Source organism: Primulina tabacum, chromosome 10 (genome assembly GCF_025594145.1).
Source record: "Primulina tabacum isolate GXHZ01 chromosome 10, ASM2559414v2, whole genome shotgun sequence".
Taxonomy (NCBI): Eukaryota; Viridiplantae; Streptophyta; class Magnoliopsida; order Lamiales; family Gesneriaceae; genus Primulina; species Primulina tabacum.
This window is the reverse complement of record NC_134559.1, coordinates 1,764,917-1,792,271: the sequence shown is the minus strand read 5'-3', so window position 1 is coordinate 1,792,271 and position 27,355 is coordinate 1,764,917. Positions and strand designations below refer to the sequence as shown.

The 27,355-nt window shown below is 36.2% G+C and overlaps 6 protein-coding genes and 1 pseudogene across 7 annotated transcripts; 6 read left to right on the top strand and 1 right to left on the bottom strand.

The window, feature by feature from the left end:
* Positions 1–193: 193 nt before the first annotated feature.
* LOC142505163 (uncharacterized) lies at positions 194–1,127 on the top strand. The gene is made up of 2 exons (XM_075618018.1): positions 194–580; positions 659–1,127. Exons 1-2 carry the CDS (start codon positions 500–502, stop codon positions 971–973), a joined length of 396 nt encoding a protein of 131 aa, XP_075474133.1. The 5' UTR covers positions 194–499; the 3' UTR covers positions 974–1,127.
* A 925-nt stretch (positions 1,128–2,052) lies between these two features.
* LOC142505898 (BTB/POZ domain-containing protein SR1IP1-like) lies at positions 2,053–5,291 on the bottom strand. Its single transcript, XM_075619041.1, has 5 exons — positions 5,085–5,291; positions 4,775–4,844; positions 3,821–4,439; positions 3,200–3,739; positions 2,053–2,829 (listed from the first exon to the last, which is right to left on the bottom strand). Exons 3-5 carry the CDS (start codon positions 4,298–4,300, stop codon positions 2,284–2,286), a joined length of 1,566 nt encoding a protein of 521 aa, XP_075475156.1. The 5' UTR covers positions 4,301–4,439; positions 4,775–4,844; positions 5,085–5,291; the 3' UTR covers positions 2,053–2,283.
* Positions 5,292–5,561: 270 nt separating this feature from the next.
* Positions 5,562–9,435, top strand: LOC142505987 (casein kinase II subunit alpha-2-like). Its single transcript, XM_075619130.1, has 8 exons — positions 5,562–5,837; positions 6,584–6,713; positions 7,071–7,347; positions 8,085–8,098; positions 8,174–8,256; positions 8,747–8,810; positions 8,897–8,965; positions 9,055–9,435. The coding sequence occupies exons 1-8, from the start codon at positions 5,752–5,754 to the stop codon at positions 9,112–9,114; spliced, it is 783 nt and encodes a 260-aa protein (XP_075475245.1). The 5' UTR covers positions 5,562–5,751; the 3' UTR covers positions 9,115–9,435.
* Positions 9,436–11,695: 2,260 nt separating this feature from the next.
* LOC142506059 (uncharacterized) lies at positions 11,696–12,969 on the top strand. The gene is made up of 2 exons (XM_075619194.1): positions 11,696–12,170; positions 12,733–12,969. The coding sequence occupies exons 1-2, from the start codon at positions 11,730–11,732 to the stop codon at positions 12,811–12,813; spliced, it is 522 nt and encodes a 173-aa protein (XP_075475309.1). The 5' UTR covers positions 11,696–11,729; the 3' UTR covers positions 12,814–12,969.
* A 1,417-nt stretch (positions 12,970–14,386) lies between these two features.
* On the top strand, positions 14,387–18,338 carry LOC142505194 (protein MRG1-like). Of its 2 annotated transcripts, none has more exons than XM_075618065.1 (11): positions 14,387–14,623; positions 14,993–15,046; positions 15,225–15,238; positions 15,576–15,721; positions 15,814–15,849; positions 16,231–16,271; positions 16,885–16,983; positions 17,182–17,261; positions 17,453–17,622; positions 17,764–17,848; positions 18,175–18,338. In XM_075618065.1, the coding sequence occupies exons 1-11, from the start codon at positions 14,483–14,485 to the stop codon at positions 18,263–18,265; spliced, it is 957 nt and encodes a 318-aa protein (XP_075474180.1). In that variant the 5' UTR covers positions 14,387–14,482; the 3' UTR covers positions 18,266–18,338. The 2 variants fall into 2 exon arrangements, with proteins under 2 accessions (XP_075474180.1, XP_075474179.1); XM_075618064.1 differs by having other exon boundaries at positions 14,393–14,623; positions 16,882–16,983.
* Positions 18,339–20,741: 2,403 nt separating this feature from the next.
* On the top strand, positions 20,742–24,301 carry LOC142505264 (putative LRR receptor-like serine/threonine-protein kinase At4g37250; annotated as a pseudogene).
* A 295-nt stretch (positions 24,302–24,596) lies between these two features.
* Positions 24,597–26,864, top strand: LOC142505265 (microtubule-associated protein RP/EB family member 1C-like). The gene is given in 7 exon segments (XM_075618173.1): positions 24,597–24,798; positions 24,933–25,088; positions 25,267–25,373; positions 25,753–25,840; positions 25,842–26,000; positions 26,077–26,190; positions 26,288–26,864. Coding segments are annotated over 7 exon segments (1,011 nt in total). The 5' UTR covers positions 24,597–24,690; the 3' UTR covers positions 26,567–26,864.
* Positions 26,865–27,355: the final 491 nt, after the last annotated feature.

The window sequence follows — 27,355 nt, the reverse complement described above, 5'->3', positions numbered from 1 at the left end:
GCATAGATTCGAAAGCCTACGTTTATATAATATAAAAGGTATTAAATATTAGGCATAGAAGTTGACTTAGGAAGTCATTCAATTTGGCCTACATTATTGATTGGAGCATGTAAACGAACATCTCCTGATGTATTGATTGAATTGATATATTTTAAACCCATACCACTCACATGGACATTGAAATTTAAACTTAAATATAAAACATTAAATCTCCGCAATGGATCAAAGATGAATGAACCCATTTAAATATTAAGAAATTTTATGGTCGATTATAAAAGTATAATAATTAACAAGGATGTCGTGAATAATAAAATACACCGTCCCCCACGGTTACGCTTGTCTTATTTTTTGTTCTGGATTTCTTGTCTTTTCTTCCGTCAAATGTAGAGTTCCCAAGTACGAACATAAGAACATGATATTCCATATATGTGTGTGTCTGTGTGTGTGTGTTTTATTTAGCAAGAAATTAGCAGCGTTTGTGTGATATTCTTAATTTAAAATGGAGAAGCTTCTAAATCGACATGAGAAGGAGTGCGTGAGAAAGGCAATGTTGAGGCATGAGGAAACATTTCGGGATCAGGTAAATTATATTTCCTCCCCCAAATTCTTGAATCTAAATGCCGAGTTTAAATATAATCAGAACTGGCTTTTTTCCCAGGTGAATGAACTTCATCGTCTGTATCGAACCCAGAAGATACTGATGAAAGATCTTGCTACAGTACAGAGAATTAATGGCACGTTGCATCCCATGGCCCCGGAATTTGTTGAGCTGGAGAATTGGGCAGGAGAATATAATTCTACGGAAGCAGGTGAAAATACTAGAGTTTTAGAAGCTGAAGATGATGAAAGTACTGATCTTGAGCTAACGTTAGGCCCGAGAAGCTATTGTCAGAGGAAGATTAAAGCTGCTGAGCCAGGTACCGATCTGATCTACCGGGTTTCGGGCCAGGTTTTTCTTCAATTAGCTGTATGAAGAGAACAAAAGAAGGCAAGCAGAGTCAAGAAAGATTGGATAATTCACATTGGGTTTTCCAGGTTTTGAGCTTGAATATGACTTGAACGTGCGGAATAAAACGAATAAAAAAAATCACGATGCTTTTAGACCTTTAACGTCAACTGTAACGACTTGACCATTCTTATATATATATATATATATGTATGTATATATATGTTATGTTAATGTTATCAACTGCTTATGTGATCAAAGATCACTGCATTTTAACTTCTGACCAAATCCTTCTTCAATTCATGAATTGCTTGATTATATGTGATCGAATACGATTGTGTGTACGATTGCGTGATTTCAAAGACATTATGGTTTAACTATAACCATTGGAATTGTAGTTGTTAAATCTACAAAATCTATTTTAATTTGGAACTCCGTGAAAATTAAACTATATGCTAATTCAAGTCGTTGAGAGGATTCATTGCATGTATAGTTCCTAATAAATGATAAAGAAATAACCAGTTGCATAATCAAGCACGCGCATTAGATAAACTGTCGTCTAATAGATAAGAAACAATATCCATGTGAACTGGTGATTTGATGTGTCTGCCACCAAACGGACACGAGATTCCGTTTCCATAATAAACAAAAGTTCTGCCTAGGTTAAGGAATCCGGCCTAATTAAAAATATTCGTCATTGTTTAGGACGTTGACATGAGATCAGTACCGATTATTATTAGGACTGTGATTTAGTCCATGTATAATTGGTGTGGCCTTTATTACTTTTTAATAATAATTTATATGTAATGTGATGTAATCTTACAAAATTCAAAAGTATAAATTAAAGACAAAAAAAATGTTTTATAATTAAGATAGTATAGATTAGATACGATTTATGTTAAAAATTTAAAATTTAAAATGAGTTTAATCGTTGCAATGAACTTCTATAACAACTTGGGCTAATCATTTTCATAAAGCGAAAACGAATATGAAGGAGTTGCTATAGAGGTCCATTATGCAGTCACACCCACGTGAGTCCGGGCTGAGAGAGTGACACTTTGAGATACAGTAGAGAGAAGTTGGAGAAAGACACAATCAAAGTTACATAAAAAAAAAAATTTATATTATGGATAAATATCTGGTGTCACTCACACAATACAGTAATGATTTTGAAGCCCACACTAGTATTCCTCGCGTACATATGGATATATATACTCGTGTTCAAATGCCAGATTTCGCTATAGATGCACCACACGGCCACATCAAAACGTGCAAATAATTATTCTGACCCTCACCCACAAACCATTTTCATGATTCAGTACTACAAAAACTCGATTTCATGGAACAAATATGTGTGTCATGATATCTGAGTGTCTCCTGTCTTTACCCGGTCGATTTCGACCTTTCAAACTCGGCATGATCCCGTCAATTCGAATGAACCTACCAAGTTTTCTGGAAACCGAGCTCATGAAGGATGGTTTCTTATCACCAGATGCGGCTCGGCTGATCACCATAGGACTAGCAACCGCTGGCGTAGTACTATCTGAACTTTTTTCCATTTCATCTAATCTCTTTTTCATTTTCACCAGCTCTTGTTTTAAGTCCTGATTTTCCCTGCGTAGAGACGAGGCCTCGTCTCCTACAGGGTGAATGTCAACAGTGGAGGGATTCAGAGTGGCTGAAAGTGCTGGGGATTCAGTACTTCGGCTAGCATCCGTTGCTTCCCTTAACCGTTGTTGCTCGTGAAAAAGAACTTGGACGACGGTCTGAACCGGGAGCCTGTCGTTTTGTGCTGTGTGAGCACATGCCTCGCGTGAAAGTTTTTGGCAGTCCATTATGCTGCATACTTTCTTTTTCTCCATGTCACTTAAACCAGGATGAGCCTACACATAAAGAAAATCATACAAGAATCTATTATTCAAAGTTTGTTACCTATAGATTTCATACCAAAACCTGTAACTGGTTGCAGCTGCTACCTTGTCTTGTCTGGCTGTCTTTATTACATGGCAATTGAAACCTGATATTCAGGTTATTAGATTGTTTAAATATTTGAGTTTCTCTATTACTAATAAATAATAGCTTTTGATGCAACTCCTACAATGTGCTATTCAAACTTTTAAAACTGAAAAATATATACTTGTTATAGAGTCGATCCTTTTGACGCCATGGCCAACTGAATCGGTTTATATAACTTATAATAAACAAATCGGCTAATATAACTTATAATAAACAAAGACAAAAGAATATACCGACCTTCAAGAAAATGTCAATGGCCCGATACATACCATCTTCTGTTATCCTGGATTGTTCAGGGATAAGTTCTGCGAAACTAACAAATTTCAAAACTGATAAATTTCGATCAGAAGCAACTTCAGAGAGGTAGACCTCTATCAATCGTGTTATGCGTTCCTTATCGTTTGCAGAAGGGGGACTACTATCTTCATCAGCATTGTATCCCATTTTTTTCACCTCTCTTTCTAAGTCAAAAAAATAAGTTGTGATCCGTTGCACAGTCTCAATATCGAACAATGTATCGCCTGTCAACAAATAAGATGGGATCAACAGATCATCTAGCACGGCCTGTCCCAGTTGAGAGGCCATTCTCTTCTCCAAATCAAGCCGGCAAGAAACTGTTGTTTCTAAACATATTGAAGCTCGAAGAAGCATCGACAGGAAGCTAACTGACATCACGTTTTTTCCTCTGGGGAGAAGGCTAACTATTGTTTCTAAAACGACCATTTTCTCATGTTCTTGTTTTGGCTGAATCTTCGTCCTACCCTTCCCAAATATCTCCTGGAACCACGAAAGAAAAACCATGTCATATTGGCAGTTCATGTAATCAAGAACTCAAAATTTTATGGGGTAAGACCTCACCAAACCTCGAAGAGATTTCTGTGCATATAGCATTAGTATCGGGGCAAGGGCGTGTTGCTTGAATCCCCTCGCCATCATAGCAATGAGGAGTCTTTGGAACATATCAACTTGTAACACAGCCAAATCTTCTGCCCACCAGTCGATAACAGGTTTTGAGCTGTGTCCAGTTGTCGATGGAATCAAGTCATTTAGGCTACTATCCAACTTGATTGGTGCACAGAACTGTCTGTCCTTACACACAACTGTCGAAATCGTATCAATGCTTCTGCTCACAAGGCGTACCTTTTCTGCAATGGGAAGAAGGTTTTCAGAAGAACGTAGAATGTTTATCGCGCCTGAGAGGCTCTTTAAAGACACTTCGTTTATGTAGGATTCGGTTCGGTTTATCAAATTTCCAACCGAGTATTCCTCTGTCATTTCAAGATACTCGGCTGCACATCTGAGCATGGCTATGTTCTCTGTGGTGATTTCAAAGTTCATTCCCTAACAGAACTTTGCCGCTAGTTCGAATGGCTTCCCCACCACCAGGAATATCTGGGATTTTGACTGTGGAATGATCGGTATCATCGGATTCTGAGAGTTTTTGCCTTATGTATCCACATTTTGAGACCAAAGGAAACTGGGATTTTGATCCAAAAAATTACACGTGTATATGAAATTTATTCAGCTCAAACTGTTGTACACAAAATGAACACACATTTCTTGTTTTCCTTTCAATCGATTCCATATATGACCAATAACTTATGAAATAACAAAACAAATTCTCCAAAAAATTTCCCCATCAATTGGTAGAAATCAATCAAAAGTCGATCGGTAGCATTTCCGGGGCAGAACCAAAATTTTAATTTAGAGATGAACCATTTTTCATCATCGTTTCCATTTCTAATTCCTTCAAATTATCACAATTATATAATGAAACTGTGCTATGAAAATAACAGAACATTTAATCTGTACCTTATGCAAAGAAAAGAAAGTTCTTCCAGCATTAACTGTTAAATCGCTGGGAATTTCTTGGGAAAAGATCCTGTTGAATATCAAAACTTTGAGTTCAAATTCATTCAAATATATTCCATTTCCATTCACACACAAATCATAACAACAATAGTCATGTTCTTGAAAAGCTAATCAAATTCTAGCATCCGAAAATAACCCAAGTTTCAAATTTTACGTGTATCATCCAAAATACATGAAGTTTTGTCTCGTTTCATAAGGTACATAATCTCCCCAAGTAACAAGGCCATGAAAATAAAAGAGGAAAACAAACCATTCGGTAGTCCTCTCCATTGCAGTCGAAAGAAGATCTTTTTTCTTAGCAGACATGTCCGATATATGCATTCTGCTCCCTGGCCAAGATCCACCATTGAAGTGTACTACAATACTATTTAAAGGGCAAAAAAAATCATTAATGTACAAATTGAAGAGATAGATTTTCATGGAAAATCACCATTGATGAGTAACAAGTGATGATAATTGTCTTGGGTTTGCTTGTGTCGTAAAAGGACTTAAATATGTTTGCATATATTCGACTTCAATGTTTTCACGTACGAATAGAATAAGATATGGAGTGGTCGAAAATATTCATAGATATAATATATACACATATATATGTATATAAATTTTGATATGTTATTCATCGTATACACAAATAAAATGTAAAATGATATGCTTTTAACTCACCTTATGATTTGTTTGGATACACGATTTAACGAATATAAGTATAATACAGAAAAGCACAGGTAATTAAACACTCCTCCAAACACTCCCCAACATTCGAGACCCAGTAGATTACGCCACTGGCGCACCACCCCGTACTCTTACGGCTCATCTCGCTAGTGTGCGCCTTGGTCTCTTGGCGTGCGCCGGTTGCACGGCTCCCTGCTTTGCTGTCCACTCCCGCCTCAGCACTATCATCGCAGATCTGCAGATCGGTGATGTCGAAGGCGAGGGTATACGCGGATGTCAACGTTATTCGCCCTAAGGAATACTGGGATTACGAAAATCTCATCGTTCAATGGAGGTAAACGTTCATTAATCCTATTTAACTTTCGATTTTGTGTTTTTAAGGTACAATGGGAGTTTTTTTTTTTGTAGTAATTTAGCTAAAAGGAGAGTCTTTATTGATTATTGTGTCTTAGTAGTTGAGGATGTTCAGCTTTTTTGGTGTTCTGGGTTTCCTGCTAGTTGCATGAATGATGATTTCAATTGGATTATTCATTGTCGCAAAATATTATTTTTTACTTGAGTGAATTTATAGACACCGGTTTTCTTCTAGGCATTTTAACCGGTCCACTTGAATCCGATCAAAGCTGCTAGCATCTGTTGCATGTTATGTTTCAAAGCTGATTTTGATCGTGTCTGGATTAGGGAATCAATATACTATTTTGAACGTAAGAGAGGGGGACCTGGATACTATTCTTCAGGCCAAACATAAATAAGCAAATTTTTTTCGATTCATCTTCCATTCATTTCATGAGTTCAATGCTGCAGACTTCCCTTCATTGTTTTTTCTTGTTATCCAAAGTTCATTGTTTCATGTTATCATTTGAAGTGCCAAAGAGAATTTATTATAATTATTGGTTTGTTTTATGTGATGCCTTGATATACGCCATCGTTGAGTTGCCAATTATTCTTAAGCTATTTGAGGTTTTCAAAATTCTTCAATATTCAGGCATGCATGCTCGTAAAGTAAAGAATGCTGTGCAAGGAAGTTTATTGTGGCATGTTGACTATATATCTGAGTACAATCTTTGGGTACTTTTGCAGTGACCAGGATGACTATGAAGTTGTTCGCAAAGTCGGCAGGGGGAAATATAGTGAAGTTTTTGAAGGAATAAATGTCAACAGCAATGAGCGATGCATAATCAAGATTCTGAAACCTGTTAAGAAGAAAAAGGTAAAGTTGTATTTTTAAATTAATACATAGACCAGAATATGGTTTGCAATTCAATACTGGTTAGTATGTCTGAAAGGAACTTTTTGTTGTAATCATCTGCCACCTTGACAATTTTTCCGAGGTTGTTATATTAGAACTTTACAGTATAAATATGTACAAAATTTGTTTCCAAATTCAAATGTATTTAATAATTAGCGACTTAGCGTTAATCAGAAGGTGTTGCAATCAAATGAGATTTTCAAAAAGCACAAATATTTCAGTTGTTTATTGGATTTGTAGTCTATTGGTTAATTATGTTGACTTTGCAGCAGTTTTATCCTGAGCAAATTTTCTTGGTTTATTTTCTATTTTTTGTAGATAAAAAGAGAAATAAAAATTCTGCAGAATGTGTGTGGGGGACCCAACATTGTCAAACTTCTCGACATTGTCAGAGATCATCATTCGAAAACTCCAAGCTTGATATTTGAATATGTGAATAGTGCAGATTTCAAAATTTTGTACCCTACATTGACAGATTATGACATACGTTATTATATATATATGAACTTCTCAAGGTGCGAGGGAACCTCGTTCAATTTCAGTCCTGTGTACTCAATTTTCTTTTCCATACATTTTTATTTTTTTTTATTTGCCAGTTGATGGTGGATAACACTTGCTAATCATTTCAAATTTTCTCTTAGCTTCATTTGGTAGAGGATTCAGTAGAGTAAATTCCATATTGAACATTAATAGAGACCACGACTACTGTCTTCATTTTCTTGTCTTGGCACGAAAAGGAAACAATTTGCTATATTTTCAGAATCTCAAGCTTTCAGTCATCTGTTGTACCTTTTGGAGAAGTTAGGAAGAGTTGCATGCATTGAGTATTGGCAATAGATTGACTTTTGATTTTGTTACCTATTAGAATTTGGTGATCTCGGTTGTCTACTGCATTCGGTGTAGATTTCCTATTTAGGTATATTTGAGGAAAAGATAACAGTTGGAACCCCATATTCTACTGGTTTCAAGACTTATATAAGGAGAGAATTATGAAGTAGTCACAGCCTCATCAGTGACATTCGGCAATCCACTTAAAACTAGATTGTTGACCTTCATCTGGAAAATTTGGGGAAAGGCAAGTTTCAAATTGATAAAGATGTTTAAGTTCACCAAATAAATGTATAAACTAGGCATAAAAACAATGTTTTATCACCAGCTCTTCTACCTGGCTTTCCCCACCAGTCTGGCATTAGTAAAGTCACATACTCCGCAGGAAGCAGCTCCTTCCTTCTTGTTACCTGGGGCATCTATCCAACAAATTTGGGTGTTTGAATTGTGAATGCTCTATGATTTGGGATCGAAAACCGTACCTGTAATATTTTAAGAAAGAAGGTTACAATAACAAGGTGCTAGCAGTTTTTTATGAAATCTGAGTCGTTTCCTCTCGTAATTTGATTTCTGAAATTGAACTGATATTTCAGGTGCTCGGCACTGATGAATTGAATGCTTATTTACACAAATACCGTTTGGAGCTTGATCCTCAACTTGAAGCTCTTGTTGGAAGGTTTGCTAAATGCAACTGCAAGCAAGCTAAATTGGCACTTCATGCGGACAAACTCTAGACTGTAACAATACCAAATAAGATTTTCTGTTTTCATCCCTTCCCAGATTGACTTCTTATTAGCGATCAACCTATTGGTGTCGGGTGGAGAAAATACCAGAAATTTCGGTATACCGCACCTACCATAAATACCGTATTTTTCGGTATCGGTACGAGATTTATAAAATTTCGGCCGAACAAAATTCTCATTATATATATATATATAGAGAGAGAGAGAGGCTTTAGCTACACTTTTCTTTTCTTTTTTTCTTTTTTTTGGTATTGTAAGAATTTCTTTTTTCTTTTATAATTTTCGTATAGATGGTATTATATAGATATCGTACGAGAATTTCGGATATGAAAGGTATAAAATTATTTAAATTTATATCATATCGAAAATTTACGGTAAAGCATATCTATATGGAATTAACTTTTCCTTTCTTTCATGTGACAGACACAGCAGGAAACCGTGGTCGAAGTTTATAAATGCTGATAATCAGCATCTTGTTTCGCCAGAGGTCATGCATACAAATCTTTTCCACGTTTTCTTTTCTTGTTAATAACATGTCATTTGAGTTGATTTTTATTGTTCCATAAAATGCAGGCCATAGATTTTCTGGACAAACTCCTTCGTTATGATCATCAGGACAGGCTCACGGCAAAAGAGGCCATGGTAGTTCTTCGTTGCCTTCCGACTTCTAATCTATTGCAACATATTTGGTTGTAGTCTTGAAAATTGATGGTTCTTGGTGTTGTTACCAGGCGCACCCGTATTTCTTGCAGGTCAGGGCTGCAGAAAATAACAGAATAAGTACTCAATAAAATGTTTGGTCCCCCTCGTTCTGAACACCGCAGAGATATGTGTATCGATATCCAACATCTATCCTGGTTGGGCAAAATTTTAGAATGCTCGTGTATCATTGATCTAGAAGTTTGATGGCTGAGCAAAGTTTTATCGATACTATACCAAAACCTACGTATTCATCTTTGATCCGATTATCTGAAGACTTCCATTGTACCCACCTTGGAGGAAGATCATTTTACTTCTTTTTAACCCAATTTTGTTGTAATTTGATCTCATGTATTATTGTTTAAGCAATCAGGGGCATGATGAATATCGAAGTATCTAGATTCCAGTGGAAAGACACACTCGTACGTACCTCTACTATAGAGGCTCTCTCTCAGTTTTTTTTCCTTTTTTTTTTCTGTCGGGCAACTTGATTTCAAATAAAGCAACATACGAAGAGAAAAATATGTGACGGGCACAACTAAATTCAAAGAGAGAAACATTGCGGGGAGGTGCATCCACGCTAATCTACAGCAATAATTTTGAAAACCCACGGAAAAAGAAAAAAAGAGCACGTTTCACTATTCAATAATTGAGTATTGAAAACAACGTCATCATTGATTTTTTTCTATAAATATCGTGTTTGTTTAAACATTGAGACATTCATTTTTACATATTGTCTACAACATTTATTACAAACTCTCTATAATCGTTAACTGACTTGAGCGTCGGAGTGGTCCCGTAAAAAAATATTCCGGCGCTCATTAACGTTCTCTCTTTTAAGAGTGTAGGTCCAGGTGTCCAGGGCAACCATCTCAAGCTCATCAACCCGACCCAATGAAATCGCTCACCAAGTTCTTACTCGATTCACCCGGTCTTCATCAGTACTAATATAATTATTTCACACTAGTGATAATTCCGTCAAAAAACAAATATATATTTCATATCCTAAACGTTGATACTCTGATTTTGCCGTCCTAGTTATTTTCATGAGAGTAAAATCATCGTGAGTAATTTTTTTTTTTGTCCCAATCTAATTATATGATTTGGATATATCACATTTTAAGACAAATTAATCTCATCTGTTCATAATTCAATGACTTAATTTCATCACATTGTACAAGGAGAAACATTCCAAATGTAGAATAAAAAAATCGTAAGTTATGAGCCTTTTCTTGTCTGAAATGAGATTTTTTTTTTCCCAATATGGAATTGAAAAGGTCAACGTATATATTAAACAGGCATCGAAGAAGAGGACGCTGCAACGGCTCAATTCAATACACGAAAGCATGAGTTGGCCCCGTTGGGGAACATGGCGGGCCAATACCTTATAACATGCTTAATAGGCCCATTACCAGCCTGGTTTAGTCTGCTGTTACATATGGGCCCATCTTTCGAAATAGAATCAGACGACGACGACGACGTATGCAGTGGTTTCATTAGTTCAAAAACATACAATGTGTATCGAAAGATAAAAATTATATAATTATCTTATAAAAAAAATAATAACGCATGCCACTATGAGAAATACTATAAACAAATGAAATATGTTTTAATGATTAATATTATTTTGTTTCACATGGTATACACGTTGCGAATTTATGATTTTATTAAATGTGAAATGTTAATATACATTTAATCACTCCTCTTATTAAATAATACCCCGCTGTCAAAATTACTTTTTTCACATAAAAAGTATACTTCAAATAATACATAGTACATTCGGGGGAAAAAACAAAGAATATGTAGTTCAAAAATGAAACGATGGCATTTTCCAAAAATAAATAAAAAAAATTAAGCAATGGCTATAGAAAATAAAATAAAAATAATTCAACTATTTCAACACAATAATGATTCATTCGTTTCGAGAAAATTTGGAAGCTACACTTTATTTTTGTTTGGGTTTTGGGATTAACTATTTGCATCTATATTGGGATTCTTCAAACAATTTTTTAAGATTAAGTTCCTCTTATTATTTGTAATAAATTTATGTGATACGGTGTCATCAATGAGATGAATCGATCTGATCTATATTTAAAGTGAAAAATAATACTCTAGAATAGATCGAATCATATATAAGATTTGTCTAACAAAATTGATATGTGAGACGTTTGATAAAAGTTTTTGTATATTACTTATATGGCGAGTTTTTCTACAAAAAAATTATGAAAAAATATATTTTTATTCTTATATGTTTGTTTTTTGTTTTCTTGTTATCTATGTTGTTATATTTCAATATTAGTAATATATATTTTGATAATTTTATTAATTTTCGTCGATAATATTGATGTGATATTATACACGTCAGCATTGTATTGATGTCACATCAGCTCTACTTCGTAAAATTATTAAAGTTATCAAAAAATATAATGAACTCGAATTAAAATTTGATAATATAAAATATCAAAAAAAATTAAATAGGCAAAGATAGAATACATTATGGTTGTCTTTTTAATCGAGTTTAAAGTATAATTTTGAAAATAGAAAAACGGAAATAAATTTCTAAGATTGTTTCTCTAGCCAAAGTAACAAAATAAAATAAAAAATAAAGTAGCCAAATGGAATTATAAAATAGAAATATGGTAGAAAAACATTCTGCCCATGTTCCAAAAAAAAAAAGAAAAAAAGAAAACATTCTCCTCTCTCAAACATGAACCCAATGGATCGCAAAACCGGATTCCTCCTCGCATTCATCTGTATTGTAGCGGCTACCGCCGGTGGCCAGTCACCCTCGGTTGCGCCAACTATTTCACCGGCCGCCAGCACCATTCCTACTCCCACGGCAGCTCCACCAACTGTTTCCAGTCCTCCAGCTGTAGCTCCCGTGAGTTATCCACCGACGGTCTCAACTTCTCCGCCAGTTCCCGAGCCGGTGAGTTCGCCACCGACATCCGCTCCTGTTCTGTCGCCTCCATCTCCTGCACCGGAACTTGTCCCTTCACCCGCCCGGGCTTCCGCACCGCCTACCGAGACTCCGACTAAAGCGCCTGCTCCCGCTCCTGAGCTGCTCAGCCCGCCTGCACCACCAACCGGAGCTCCAGATCCTAGCTCCGACTCCGTGTCCCCTAGTCCTTCTACGGTTAAAGATCTGGTACGTATCATTATGAATTACTTGTCAATGTTTTAACTCAAGCTCATAAATCAGTTCTGCACGCGTAACGCATCCAGATCTGAAACTGTGGGCCGCATCATTCCCCGTAAATCTACATGATTTGCGATAATAGTTGTAATTATAATTACTAGCTGGTACTGTAGTCTGTAGTGGATCTCGAACTTCACACATCTTTGATGCAAAAAAAAAAATTTAAGTTGTTTGATTTAGATATAAACTTAACGTTACATAACCTGATTTGCGATACTACTTTGTCTCATTTAACGTTACTGTTGAAGTTTTTTTAGTACTGTGATTGGTTTGGTTTAATGATTTTATTAATTTTAAATTAAATTAACTTATTAATCTTGTATGATTAGACCTCAATTAATTTCTATGAAATTGCTGGAATTTAACTTGTGGGTTTCAATTTATTTTATTTTATTTTTTTGGATAATTTGATGGTCGGACAATATATTAGCTAGCTAGAATGGCACAATGCAGCTGTACTAATTTGTTTCAATGAAATATTATATAATATGCAATGTAACATGAAATGCAGAGTGGGGCCGAGAAATTGTGGAGCATGAAGAAGTTGTTGGCCGTTTTGATTGGTTGCGCTTGCATCTTGTTCTTGTTCTAGTTCACGGGCTTTGATTTTCCCTTTCCCACTTGCATTTTGGGTTTTGTTCTCTTTTTAATTCTTTGGAGAGTTCAATCTTTCAGAAATTTGACTGCTTTTGTTCCTGTATAAGAATCCTATATATTTATTCTATTTCTTGATTCTCCGTTGTATTCATGTTTATTTCTCCATTGTGTGTATATATATATATATATATATATATATATAAAATGTAGCTATAAATTGTTATTATGAATATTTTTGAAATGAGACATGGAGCTGAAGTTGAGCCAATTGTCATCGAACAACTTTTATTTATGTTATTATTATGACAGGGAAGTAAAGGAAATGTGCAAAAGTTGGTGGATTCCACCTGTCCAGTAATTTACGCGTTAGATTTTTTTTCTGTATGCGGGAAGCTAGCTAAAGGGTTAATGTCTGCATATTCTTTTCTTTGGGAATAGATATCGAGTACGTAAAGAATATATATATAAATATACCTGTACAGTCCGTTCCAAAGTTAAATATCACTATCTACCCTAATTTCTCGAGGCTTTTAAAATTTGTTTTCACAAAATAATTGGGCTGCTTATATACTCCAAGTTAATACTACCACCATAAAAATCGGCCCAATTATATTAAGCCCAAAGATGTGGTTCCCATCATGTTTCAAGAGAACTAACAACATTTTGGGTCCTTGCCGAGAAAATTAGTTCATGCAATTGCTGTACTTTCTACAGAAAAACAGTGTGATTTTAGTGATGTACGTTATTATACAGTATGTACTAAAACAGTATTCAGTGTATAAAAACGCATGACTTATTTTATTTTTTAAAAATAAATTTTTTATTACAAAACTTTTTAATAATCTATTATAGGTTCTATTTGTATTTTTTTCCGTAACAATGTATTGTTTTGAAATTATGTAATAACATAATTTTGTCTTTAAATTTCTGAATAACCTTTTACGTTTTCAGTTTATACGATGATTGAGCATGAAATCAAGTTTAATGCTTTTGTAATATTGATATCTTAATTGTTATTGCTAAAAAAAAAACATTACGATGGCTACTCATTAACAATTTTATAGACCTATGAACCATGTTAGATTTGACACGACTGAATCAATATCTAATACCATATTATCATTTGTTGGAATGATCACAAATCCTACATCGATCGATCGATGATGAATCATGCTATCGGATAAATGATGATATTTCGGTTTTTTTTATATAAAAAAGCGAAATTACATACAAACCATCAGCAGCCGGCGATAAGATAGGGACAAGTGTTATTTGGAATGATTGAACGTAAAAAAGGTCGTCTGGAGGTGGTTAAAATTTGAAGTCTCTTAGAATTTTTTTCATGTGTAGTGTAAAAGTTTACATTGCACTCTACCTAGTTCATTCTTTCAAAAACATTTTGGCCAACCTAAAAATGAAAACCATCCAAATGGGGTTGATATTATTTACAATTTTTTTTTTTTATATAAAAAAGATGGGCTCTCCTTTTAATTTTTTTTATAAATATTTTTAGAGAGAGACCCGGGGTTTAAAAATCTCGGACCGGTGTCGAGTCAAACAAGGCACGGGATTTGAAAACCCCGGTCCTCGAGAAAGTTTTATTTTCTTTCAAAAAAGGGGAGGGGAGCAATTAGAACTCTTTGCGGAAAATTTGAGGGGAGTAGATGGTGAGCAGTTCGAAGGAAGAGTCGGCGAACGACGGCCAGAACTCCTCAGGCGACCAGACGGAGTCCAGTTCTAAGAGCCTCTTCTCTGAAGGAGAGAAAGTTCTTGCCTATCACGGGCCCCGCATATACGAAGCCAAGGCATGTTATGCCCTAACTTGTTTTTTTTTTTTTTTTTTTTTTCTGAATAAGAATTTGTTTAGTTGTTTAGCCTTCTTGAACTAATTTGGATTTTGGATGGTTATAATTGTTCTAATACTCGTGTGTAGATATATTTTGAATGCAATGACCGAAATTATAAGATCCATGTTATGTATACATTTTGCCCCCACCTGAGACATTTTATTTCCTTTGATCCTTAAAAAACTTTTATTATTTTATATTGGATAATCTTTCAGCCATGTGTCTACTATTTGGTTTAAGCCTTAGAATGGCCGGTTCCCTTAATGGGTTTCTATGCTGGAAATTTTATTTATTAACTCGCTGATCCTGCCTCCTGGTCATATGAAGGTTCAAAAAGCAGAGTTACGGAAGAGTGAATGGAGATATTTTGTCCATTACCTTGTAAGTCTGATTATCAGTTTTTTCATGTTCCGTTGTCTGGATCATTTGATTTTTCAAATGTTACAAATTTTCCCCCTTTGTGTGGCGTTATGCCAATGAAAATCATTCTATGTCTGGACTTATTTCTGAAATAATTTACGATCATGCAATACATGAACATATGTTTTTTATCCTGCAGGGCTGGAGTAAAAAGTGAGTACACAGGCACCACTCTTCAAATGTTTTTCATTTCTGAACTGGAAGAGAAAAAATGAAGAAGTCTCCGTTCCTTGGATTCCCATGATTTGGTCAAATGTCTTCCATTGCAATTATATTTCTTCGCAAGGGGCCTTTTCGAGTCTCTCAGAAAAGATATGTTATGATGTCTTTTCATTTTTAGTTTTAATCCGTAAAGGACCAATCATGTATCGGCTTATGTAACATATATATGCGTTTGGGAGACAATTTTCCACTGCTCCACCAGAGGCTGTAATGATAAAAGATTGACAGAACATATATCACTTACTAAATCTTTAAATATTGCTTATAGTTGGGATGAATGGGTAGGCATGGATCGCTTGATGAAATATAATGAAGAAAATATATTGAAGCAACAGGCTCTTGATAAGAAAGTTGGCGTCGACAAGAATACTAAATCAGCGCGCTCAGCACAAACAAAACCTAAAAGCTCAGCTGGTATCCTTTTTCACTCAGATATTTTTCACTTTGTTCTTGGTGGCTGATGATTCTTCTATTAGTAATTGTGCTTCTTTGCACGGATTATGCAGATGCTAAATTGGATAAGGAGGAGGTAAAGAACAATGGTATGATGTTCAAAGCTTCTGTCGAATTCTGAATATTTCCACTTGCCACCTTTCTTATCCTTTTAGAACCCCAATTATTTTGATCTCATGAGTTTTAGCGCATTATTATCAGTTTATCATTATGGTTTTCAGCAGGGCTTTTCTTGATCTAGCAGTTTTTCTTGCTGTAAAGCTTTTTCATTTATCCTTTGAATCTTTAACAAAGCGAAAGAGACTTTGTGCATATGGAGTAGGCTACAGTAATTTTTAGCTCTATAATTGATGCGATATTTAGTGCAATTTCTTTCGACATGTGAATGAATGCTTTCAAAGTTAATTGTTTTTAGTTTCCAGTGAGCATCTGATCGAGGTCATTATCCTGTTCTCTCCATGATATTGCAGTTGCAAAAGGAAAGAAACGAAAGGCTTATTCTGGACCTGAGGTTTTCTTTTATCTAACATTGCCATTGTTCAAGTTTAGTTTCCAAGATTACATGTCTGCTTGTATGAAGATGTCTGTATATTTCTTCCACTTATTTTTTTTATGATGAGTACGCAAGCTTCTGCTATACCGAATTACTGATACCTTCTGGTACTCCAATCTACAGCAGTTAATCTAAAAGAAGAGCGTGACTTATGCTGGGCTTTCTATTCATGTCGTAACGTTGTGATAAGTGTGATGGAGAAAGAGTTAGTGAAAACTAGCATTAGAGTCATTCTCTAGGCCTGACCATGTTCACGAGTCTTTTTCTTTGTCAACTTGATGTTCTCATGTTTGGGATTTTTAATTTTCCATATCTTTTCTAGAATTACTTAGTTTTTCTCAGAAGGTTCTTCTCTGCAAACTTTGGTTGCTCTCTTTCTCAATATTGAGTTCTTCCATATTCCCCTTGTGGAATATGTTAATATTGGAAATGTATAGCAACACACTGATTCTTGGCTTTTGGACTATCTTTTTGTACCTTGATTAAATTTCACTAACATTATACCCACTAGTTAGTTTCTTGAAGCTGTTGTTGTATGATGGGTAAAATTTTGGCCTTTTGTTGTTAGAAGGACATTCCAGCTGCAGAAAAACTGATAAAGATCCAAATTCCACCAACTCTGAAGAAGCAATTGGTTGATGATTGGGAGTTTGTCACACAGCAGGATAAGGTACCTCTACTGAACAATTCTGTTTCTCCCAAGAAAAGAGAAGGAAGATGATTGGAATAGACTGCATTATTTTATGATTTGCATATTCTATCCTCGTTTCAAATTTAGTCGATACCTGGCTTATGAAGTGTTACATCACCCTCTATACTTGTTCGATGGAAAATGATAATGTTTATTCACGTCCTGCTCCTCTGGCAGCTTGTGAAACTCCCACGATCTCCTTGTGTTGATGACATATTCACAAAATATCTTCAATACAGGTCGAAGAAGGATGGCATGTAAGTTTCTAATTTACTTTTCAATTTACCACTTTCTCATAGAATGAAACAACTTGTTAAATTGTTTTGTATTTCTTATGGGGTGGGGGCATAAGTTCACATTTTAGATTAGTAGTCTGTTACTCCTCTGTGCTTTCTTGTTATAGTAGCAATTTGCATGATTGTATTTTGTGGTTTTCTATCAAGTTCAGGGTGACTGATGCAGTTGGAGAAATTTTGAATGGTTTACGATGTTATTTTGACAAAGCATTACCAGTCATTCTTTTGTATGAAAACGAGCACCAGCAGTACAGAGATGTGATTTCAGAAAGTGTCTTTCCATCAAGCATATATGGTGCTGAACATTTATTGCGCGTCTTTGGTATGTTTATCATGTTGTATTTCGATCATACCACAGTTTTCCTTAACATTAATGATTTGAAATTTTTTTAGACACATTCTTCTGAAATTTCTGTGTTGGTCAATGTGATTTTATGTTCATATTAAATTCTCTTATTTGCAGTGAAGTTGCCAGAGTTATTGGCATATGTGAATATCGAGGAGGAGACTTTGATTCGCCTGCAACAGAAGTTACTTGAATTTCTCAAGTATAAGATTATTTTCTTATTTTCATGTTGTCTGCTGGTCTGATTCTTATATAAATACTGGTTGATAAAGAATGATGATGAGATCATTTTGTTTTTCTTTTGTACCCGGTTAGATCATGATCTTTTTGAATTTGTAAAGTTTTGAGTTCCACCTTATTTTTAGGGTCGTAACAATGTTCAAGATGGATTAGTAGTCTGCAGATTGGTTAAATTGATTCTATCTCCAGCCTTGCTTGGAAGTTTAGACCATAGTTTGTTTCAAGTCTCCATGATATTTTCTGGTCAGAAATGCTTGAACTAGTCCTGGATTTACACGATTGATACAGGTATCTGCAGAAGAATGAGAGCACTTTCTTCCTTGCGACATACGATGGCCCTATAGTCACTGAAGGTGGCAGCAAGAGGAAGGATGATTGATCATCAACAGCCTACTTGATTGCCAAGTGTAATCACTAGCTGAGGGGAAGCTTTCTTATAGATTCTGAATTAGTTATATGTTGATATAGGTGGACTCCAAATAGCCCAGGTGTTGTAACAATAGCTCTTGTTTTACCATTTTACTTAACAATTAGTGTTTGTTCTGGCCAAGATGTACTCAAAACAACAGTTTTGGTTGTGACATATTTCAGGTTTTTAAACATCAAATCATGCTACTTACCTTACCCTCTTGATATGCTTTGCAATGGTCAAATATTCAGTTTTAACGAACAAGTTCAAAATCTTAAATTGGTCTCAAATTTTCCACCTTGAAAAAGAAAACTATAATTGTTGAATTTGTTGATAGAAATGTATATATTAAATTTTGTTACACTTGACCTACTCAACGTATAGAAAATAATTTTATCTCTACTAACTTGATGAAATGTCGCATTCAGATATTTAAAACACCATTCTAGGTGTAGCTGCCAAGAGCTAATGAAGTATATTTTTATCTTTTTGCCTAGAAAACTACAATTAATGAAAAGAATATAAAATTTCATGTTGAGCATCAATTTTTAATTCGTTGGATTAAGTACAAATGTTATTTATCTGAAGGAAATATAAAAATAGTATGGAAGATGAAAATACTAATTAAGCTTAGAAATCCCAAATGATGCTTACTATTGAGGTTGGTTAGTCTAACTCATCTGTCGTCGACGGTGGAAGGAAGTGTTGACATCAGCTCTTACTATAATTTTCACCGTTGTCTAGGTAGTTTATTGTGATCAATTTATTGCTACATTGTGCGTAGTGTAATTCTATATCCTTTCTTGATTAATAATTAGTCTTCAAAAATACTTGTGAGTAATTCCTAATTTTCATAGTAAGATCCACGTGAGTTAATTTATACTATATTTATTACATGCAAAGTCTGAAAATTGGTATTTACAATATACCAAATTTACTTTATATTACAATTCATATTAAAAAATTAATACATGATAATAAATTGTGTGTCTATATATATATACCTATATTATAATATTAATTAACCACGATCCAACTCCCGCCTGTGTAAGGAGTTGGGCGCGGCGCAATGGCATTTACTCCTCGCATTGAATGAAGGTAGCAACAAATTTCTCTAGTAGAGTGCTTTGTTCCAGCTACCTCACGTCACAGATATTGAACAGCACATCTCTCATTCTTTTTGAAAGAAGTTTGTAAGGAGGCTGAATAGTTTTTAGCTATGTAAAATCTTATAAAATATTATGTTGCGTTTTTTTCCTTTCCAAATCGAAGTAAATTTATTGGTGGTTTATAGCACATTTAACAAAAATGTCTCAAGTAAGTTTGAGAGATGGTATCGGGTTTAAATCCATTGCTGATAAACGAGTGTTCTTAAGCAGGAGATCCTATTAATGACTAAATTAATGTAGACGGTGAACTAATTTGGAATCAATCTTATGGCAGTCGTAAAAGAGGATAAGGCTACCATACAAGTCCATCCAAAAAGGTAGACCAAAACTAGTGGTGAACTTTCTTAAATTCCAATTCCCGAACCAAGTTAAGGATTTTTTTTTTTTTCATTTTAAGAGAAAATGATTGATTGGATCTAGATTATATCTTTTATGGTGTGTTTAGTCCGGGTGATTAGGTAGGTTTATTTTTTTTAACCCACCTAATCATCTAGGGTAATTTTTTTATTTAACCAATTCAATATCTCCTATGAATGATTATATTATATTAGGTGTGATAAAATAATCACTCATCACCTCCTAGGATTATTTATCAACTCTTAATCCATCATATTTTTCCAATTTTACTCTTCTCCTAAATCCAAACTCACAACCACTTCCCTCCACCGACCGCCAGGACGACCACCCCCGTCGACCGGCGTCCGCCTCCTTCTGTCGGCCGACCGTCGCCGCCGCTTCCGGTCGACCGACCCCGCCGCTTCCGGTCGACCGACCACCGTCGATCGCCGCTGCCGTCGACACAAAACTGAAAGGTCAATTTTGTCAATTCATCAAAAGATTATTATTTATCTCATTCTTAACAATCATACCAAACATAATATTATTTTATCATTATCTATTTCAATCATTTTTTTTTTATCATTTTTCTCTAATTCATTTCATTATTTTATTCTCTAAACCGAACTTAGTCTTAAAGTATTCGGCACACCCTTCTTCAATTGGATGGAATCTGTCTTTCCAACTCTTTTGAGTGGCAAGAGGTGCTCAAGAATTGTAGAGATTTAAAAAAAAAAAGAGACAATTTGTTGATAAATAGATGAAATGCGTGGCATGTTTGTAATATGGCTTCCATCTAACCTCTAGGTTCACGAAGTACTTTTTTATTCTATGATCGGAATCCGAGGAGACCATATTTTTTGGCAAGTAGATTTGGTTATTGGTGATCTGTTTTATGTTGTCTTTAATACATGTTCTTTTTTTTTACCTCACATGGCCCCTTTCCGTCTTAAATCTTAGTTAATCTTTCTTCAGTATATTTCCTATCTTTCTCTCTCCCTTTTAACTCGTGTCTCGAATCAGCGAAAATGTGGGATTACTGTTTAGAAACATGAACTACCAAAGCTATAGTCTGCTCCATTCATGGCGGTGGATAATTCTAGCATGTATATTTCTACTTCGGGCCCGGTCTAATGGGCTCAACATCGACGGGCTGTTCTTGCTTTCTTGCAAGTACGGTATTCTGAATGATCCGTTGGGTGTTATGAAAAACTGGAACCACCACGACGCCACGCCATGTTCCTGGAATGGTGTCACCTGCAGCATTTCCAGCTCGGGGGGTGCTTATTTTCGGGTTACGGGCCTGTCGTTGGCGAGTAGTGGGCTATTGGGTTCCATTCCAGCCACTCTTGGCAGGATAGAGCACTTGAGGTTCCTTAATCTTTCCAGCAATTCAATCAATGATTCCATTCCTTCAACTCTCTTCCGTGCAACCGAGCTTCAAATTCTTGATATTTCCAACAACTTGATCTCCGGTGAACTGCCGGAGCTTGTGGGGAACCTGAAAAATCTCCGGGTTCTTGCTCTTTCAGACAATGCTCTAGAAGGGAACCTGCCGAGGAATTTAACGACTCTACAGAATCTGACTAGTGTTTTTTTGCAGAACAACTACTTATTTGGTTCACTACTTGGTGGGTTTGATTCAGTTCAGTTTTTAGATCTGTCCTCCAATTTGATCAACGGGTCCTTGCCTCCGGAATTTGGAGGCAGTAATCTTGCATACTTCAACATTTCTTTTAACAGAATCTCCGGTGAAATTCCGCCGGAATTCGCTAACAAAATCCCTGGAAATGCTACCATCGACCTTTCGTTTAACAACCTGACGGGCCCGATTCCTGAATCTTTTATTTTCTTTAACCAGGAGACAAAATCTTATTCTGGTAACCCAGAATTATGCGGTCAGCCACTAACAAATCCCTGCTCCTTTCCATCTTCCATCGCAACTCTGCCCAATACTTATATACCTGAATCTCCACCTGCTATTGCCGCCATACCCCAATTTATCGACTCCATCCCCTCGGCTGCCAACCCTGGAGGTGCAGCTCCCGGAAATCAACCTCGAGGAAAAGGAAACAAGCTCAAAATCGCAACTATCCTGGGAATTGTCGTCGGAGATGTCGTGGGTATATGCGTTGTGGCAGTAATTTTCCTGTACGTTTATCATCCGAAGAAACGAAAAACTACTGAAAATGAGGCAAAAGGGGAAAAGGACTTTGACTGGGCATCCTCCGCATCGTCCTCGGAAGAAAACAATTGGCTGAAAACATGGCCATGTTTGAAGAAACAACACCACTCCGCCACCGAGGAAGACAAGGAAACATCCTCGGAAGCCACGAACTCCTCCCACATAACGAATTTGCCCAAGAATCATGATATGCATGCAAATCAAGAGAAGAAAAAGGGGGAGCTGGTAACGTTTGATGGGGAACAAGAACTGGAAATGGAGAGTTTGCTCAAGGCGTCAGCTTACATTATGGGGGCGTCCGGTTCGAGCATAATGTACAAAGCAGTCCTTGAAGACGGTACTGCATTGGCGGTCCGCCGGATTGGCGAGAGTGGCGTGGAACGTTTCAGAGATTTTCAGAATCAGGTCCGGGTGATTGCGAAACTAGTGCACCCGAATCTGGTCCGGGATTCGAGGGTTCTATTGGGGTGCTGAGGAGAAGCTCGTTATCTATGAATTTGTCCCGAATGGCAGCCTCGCTAATGCTCGTTTCAGTAAGTTCCTTAAACCGATTCAATTTCTTGATCTTTACTCTTAATCATGCAACGCAATTGACCCGAGTCGTGTAATTCGAGCACAAATTTGATTACTTATTAATAAAGATACGATTTAATTTCAGATTTAGGTATTGAGGCTCGAACAGGATAACTAGTAACTACTGGTCCTATCAAACTGACTTTCACGATTGCATGCTCGAGAATTTTGGTGAGAAAACTAGTGAAATTTTGAGTTTAACATGAATTGCATCGGACAGAAATTATACATGCATGTTCAGCAAATATACGACTCAGAAAGACCTAATTACTATGAGTTATGTTTTAGAGGAGCCAAACTGGCCTTGGCCAGTGTGCTCTATCATGCACTATTACGTCTGAGTTGTCTACTTTTAGGGAAGAAGTTGGAAATTGAGCAGGAATGATGGATGAATCCACGTGTGAGAGTACTGAAAAGGACCGTAATTGTTTTCAACGTTAAAGCTGACATTTGAACGGTAAAGTTTGTTGAAACTTGAACAATGTTTTAAATGCTCACTCAGTTGTCTGCGTCAGCATCATCCATTACATCTCAACCGTGTCTCAGGCTACTGCTTTTATTTCTCACCATTTGGACCATTTTCGCACGAAAGCGATGAGTGTCTCGGGCCTCCATCACAAAGACAATTGTCATTTTTTCATAGTCATTTACATGGAAAGTGACCGGACTTCAACTATCATTTACTACTGCAATTAGTTTTGATCCAAGTGTAAGATGGTGCTTGGTGATTTTCTATTGCCTTATTTTGGACTTGAAAGTTCTAAAATTAGTTTTTTAATATCTTTGAGACTACTTACAAAGCTTAATTATATTATAGTTTTACTTTATTTGGTTATGGGAAGAAACTCTCATCAATTGTTGGATCGTTTTATATAGGCTAATAAATTGAGCGTGCACTTTTAATATGTGATTTTCAGGGAAAGCTGGATCTTCACCGAGCCATTTACCTTGGGAAACACGGCTTAAGATAGCGAAGGGCGTGGCCCGTGGGCTTTGCTACATCCATGAGAAGAAGCATGTCCATGGAAATTTAAAGCCTTCTAATATCCTATTCAGCCCTGACATGGAGCCCAAGATTGGAGATTTCGGGCTCGAGAGGCTTGTGTCAGATGAAAATAGTTCAAAGAACGGGGGCTCGACCCGAAACTTTGGTAGCCGGAGATCCACGGCCTCACGCGACAGCTTCCAAGATGTTGCCTCTGGTGCCACCCCGAGTCGAAGCCCGAGTGTGATATGTGTATCCCCTTATAACGCACCCGAATCTCTACGAAACCTGAAGCCCAATGCGAAATGGGATGTGTTCTCCTTTGGTGTGGTGTTGCTAGAATTACTTGCCGGAAAAGTTGTCTTGACAGCCGACGAAATGGGGACCGCTTTAGTCCTAGGTGCTTCCATGTCAGCAGAGGGAGACAAGGGAAAAGTGTTGAAAATGGCTGACGCGGCGATTCGTCCTGATTTGGAAGGAAAGGAGGAGGCCTTGTTGGCATTGTTTAAATTAGGGTACAATTGTGTGGCTCCTGTCCCCACAAAAGAGACCATCCATGAAAGAGGTCCTTAGTACACTTGAAAAGTTTTATCTTCATCGTACTATTGCGCTCAGTGGTGACGATTAGTTGGATCCAAATGTTGAAAATCGGCATGCATGCATGCATGCTTGACTAATTTGTTTTTTTATTTTGTGAAGTGATTATTGTAAATTTTTTCACGGGGGTGTGTTCAAGATTATTAAAACTTGGTAATTTTCACTGAAATATTCTTAATTATCGGATGTTAAAGAAAAACAAAATTGAACAATTCTGTTATACGTGTCAATTTTTATTTTTAAACAAAGTTATAATTTAAAAAACATTATTTCATCGATGTCATTTTTTGTACCTAAACTGTAAAATCCTCGCATTGAACAAATAGCCTTGTTTGTTTCCCAATGTCCAAATACACAAATGTGCCAGCCCGCCCACCCCAGCCCAACCTAACCCAAATCCCATAAGAGTCCGGCCCAATAATTTTGAATTTCTAAAAGAAATACCCGCTCAACTTGCACTTCAAAAAAAGAAAAAAACACGCCCACATTTTCCATTTTCCACAAACCCACCATTTTCAAACCAAATCGAATAATTGAAACTTGGAAGAAAATGGCGACGAACATCGGAATGATGGATTCTGCATATTTCGTCGGTAGATCTGAAATTCTTGCGTGGATTAACTCTACTCTCCATCTCAACCTCTCCAAAGTCGAAGAGGTATGCAGAAGTTTCATTATCAAGCCCTAAATTCCCATTTTATGCAATTGAATTTAATTGCGTTTGAATCCTCCCAATGGGAGCCTGGATTTAGGCAATCAAGAGATCGTGTAATGCATTTATGTATTTTCCAGGCTTGCTCAGGTGCCGTTCACTGTCAGCTGATGGACGCTGCACACCCAGGGATGGTTCCTATGCACAAATTAAATTTCAACGCGAAGAACGAGTATGAGATGATCCAGAATTATAAGGTCCTTCAAGATGTTTTCAACAAACTCAAAATCACTAAGGTGCCTACTACGTTCCGTCTTTTCATAATTTATTGACTTATATATACTTATTATTATTATTTTTTGTTTAACTGAATTTTTTCTATAGATTTTATCCTGTATCTCGTTTACTCAGTGTTGTGGAAGTCTAATAAGTGCATCCGTTGCCTTTTGTGTTTGTATGTTGATGTGTGTACAGCATATTGAGGTCAACAAATTAATCAAAGGGAGGCCGCTGGACAACCTGGAGTTCATGCAGTGGTTGAAGCGATACTGCGATTGTGTCAACGGAGGGCTTATGAACAAGTGATATTTTTGTGCCAAAAATTATTTCGCTTTTCTAATTGCTAGATTTGGTCGAGTTTCCTGTGTTGATGTATGTGTATATACAAAAGTTTTAGATGCACAGTGTGCTAACTCTTCATAATTATTTGTTGTTATCTTTGTGTTTCTGAATTTATGAAACAGATGACACTTAATCTTCTATTATGTTCTATTTGGCTTATAGAAAAGTGTGGACTATCTGGTCTTTAATGTTACTTTTTATTTTAGCTACTTTCATTCACATCTATCAACATCTCAGTGGTTTTCATCAAACACGTAGCCCAAATATCTACATCTTTGGAAAGAGGAGAGTCTTGCCACATATATTTCAATTTAAATCTCATTTACTCCATTTTTCCAGTTACAATCCTTCGGAAAGAAGGGAGGCTTGCAAGGGTGGAAAAGAATTGAGCAAGAAATCTGCACCGTCACAAACTTTATCTAGAAGTTCCGCAGCCTGCACCCAAACACAGCTCCCACAATGGCCGAAGGATGGAGACAACTAATGCAAGTGCGGGAAGTAGTCTATCTGTCAAGACTGCCCGACCTTCTTCAAGCGGAGGGTCTTCTTCCCATAGTGAATCAGAGAAGACAATGTTTGAGCAACAGGTCAAAATGCATCCGTTAGGGAAATTCAAAGCACTTTTGAATACTAAGAGGCTCATTGTTTCTAGATGTTTTGCAGATAGTAGAATTGAAGATATCAGTGGATAATCTTGAGAAGGAGAGGGACTTTTACTTTGCCAAGTTAAGGGATATTGAGATTTTCTGTCAGACCCCTGGGATCGAAAACACACCTGTACAACTTCAACTATTACAGTTCACTAAGCATTTGAACACGTTCTTGTGAATTATATGGCTTAAAAATAGACCTCACGAAACTTATTTTTCTGCAGGTTGTGGAAGCAATAAAGAGGATTTTGTACAGTGCAGATGATGATGACCCATCAATGGTTGAAGAAGCTGAGGTCATGATATCGAAGAGTCAGCAGGTAAAACAGTTGGATATCATAGCAGAAGAGGCGGAGGAGAAGCTGAAAGCTGATCCACAAAAGAGGAAAACAATTATTAATGTTGATGTCGATGCTGCTTCAGGCAATTCGTCGTCCCCAAGGCAAAGGATTTCTGAAGCTTCTGATGTCCACTGCAGCGAATCGCCTCTAATCAGTTATTAATTGTCTTCTAAATATGATGAATGGGATGATGTTCTTTCTGGTTCAGACTTTGGATTTCTCTCCCTTGTCAACTTTTCAAATGAAATCTTGTCCTAAATGGGTAATACATAAACAAAATCTGCATTCAATATCATCTGCGTTGGGAGTTTGGGTTTATAGATTACTAATGACCCTTATTGTGTTGTGTTGTGTTGTTTGAAAAGTATAAGAATAGTCTGTCTCATCATTCTTCCTATAGAGCAAGAACCAGACAACTAGTATAAGAGATATATGGTTTTCTTGCATGCCATTACATGAAGTTGTCTACTCTTTGCAGTTCTGTTTATTGCTTTTATACAGTAGCCTGTTAGATTTGGATGGACATATTAGATTGCGTTTGGTTAATATGATAGATTATGAATACTAAATTATATTAGGATTATCAAAGTGAAACAAGAGAATTAAAAACAGTTAGTACGTCACATTATGAATAATCATTATATTTTCTAGTAATAGAAAAATTTATTCATCTCATCGTGTAAGTAAGCTTATTCCACTAATAAATAAGGCGCCATGATAAATGAATATTTTTCTTTGAATTTCATCTTTCATCTCTTTTTCCTTCGCTTTCCTTTTCTTTTTTTCTCTTTATGGGTTAGCGACTTCTCGGCGCCATCTCTTCAACCACCATTTATCATCATTCTGTCTCAATTTTATTTGAATAGGTAGACGGTTTCACGAATATTTATCTGTAGGATGGCTCAACTATATCGATATTCACAATAAAAAGTAATATTATTAGCATAAAAA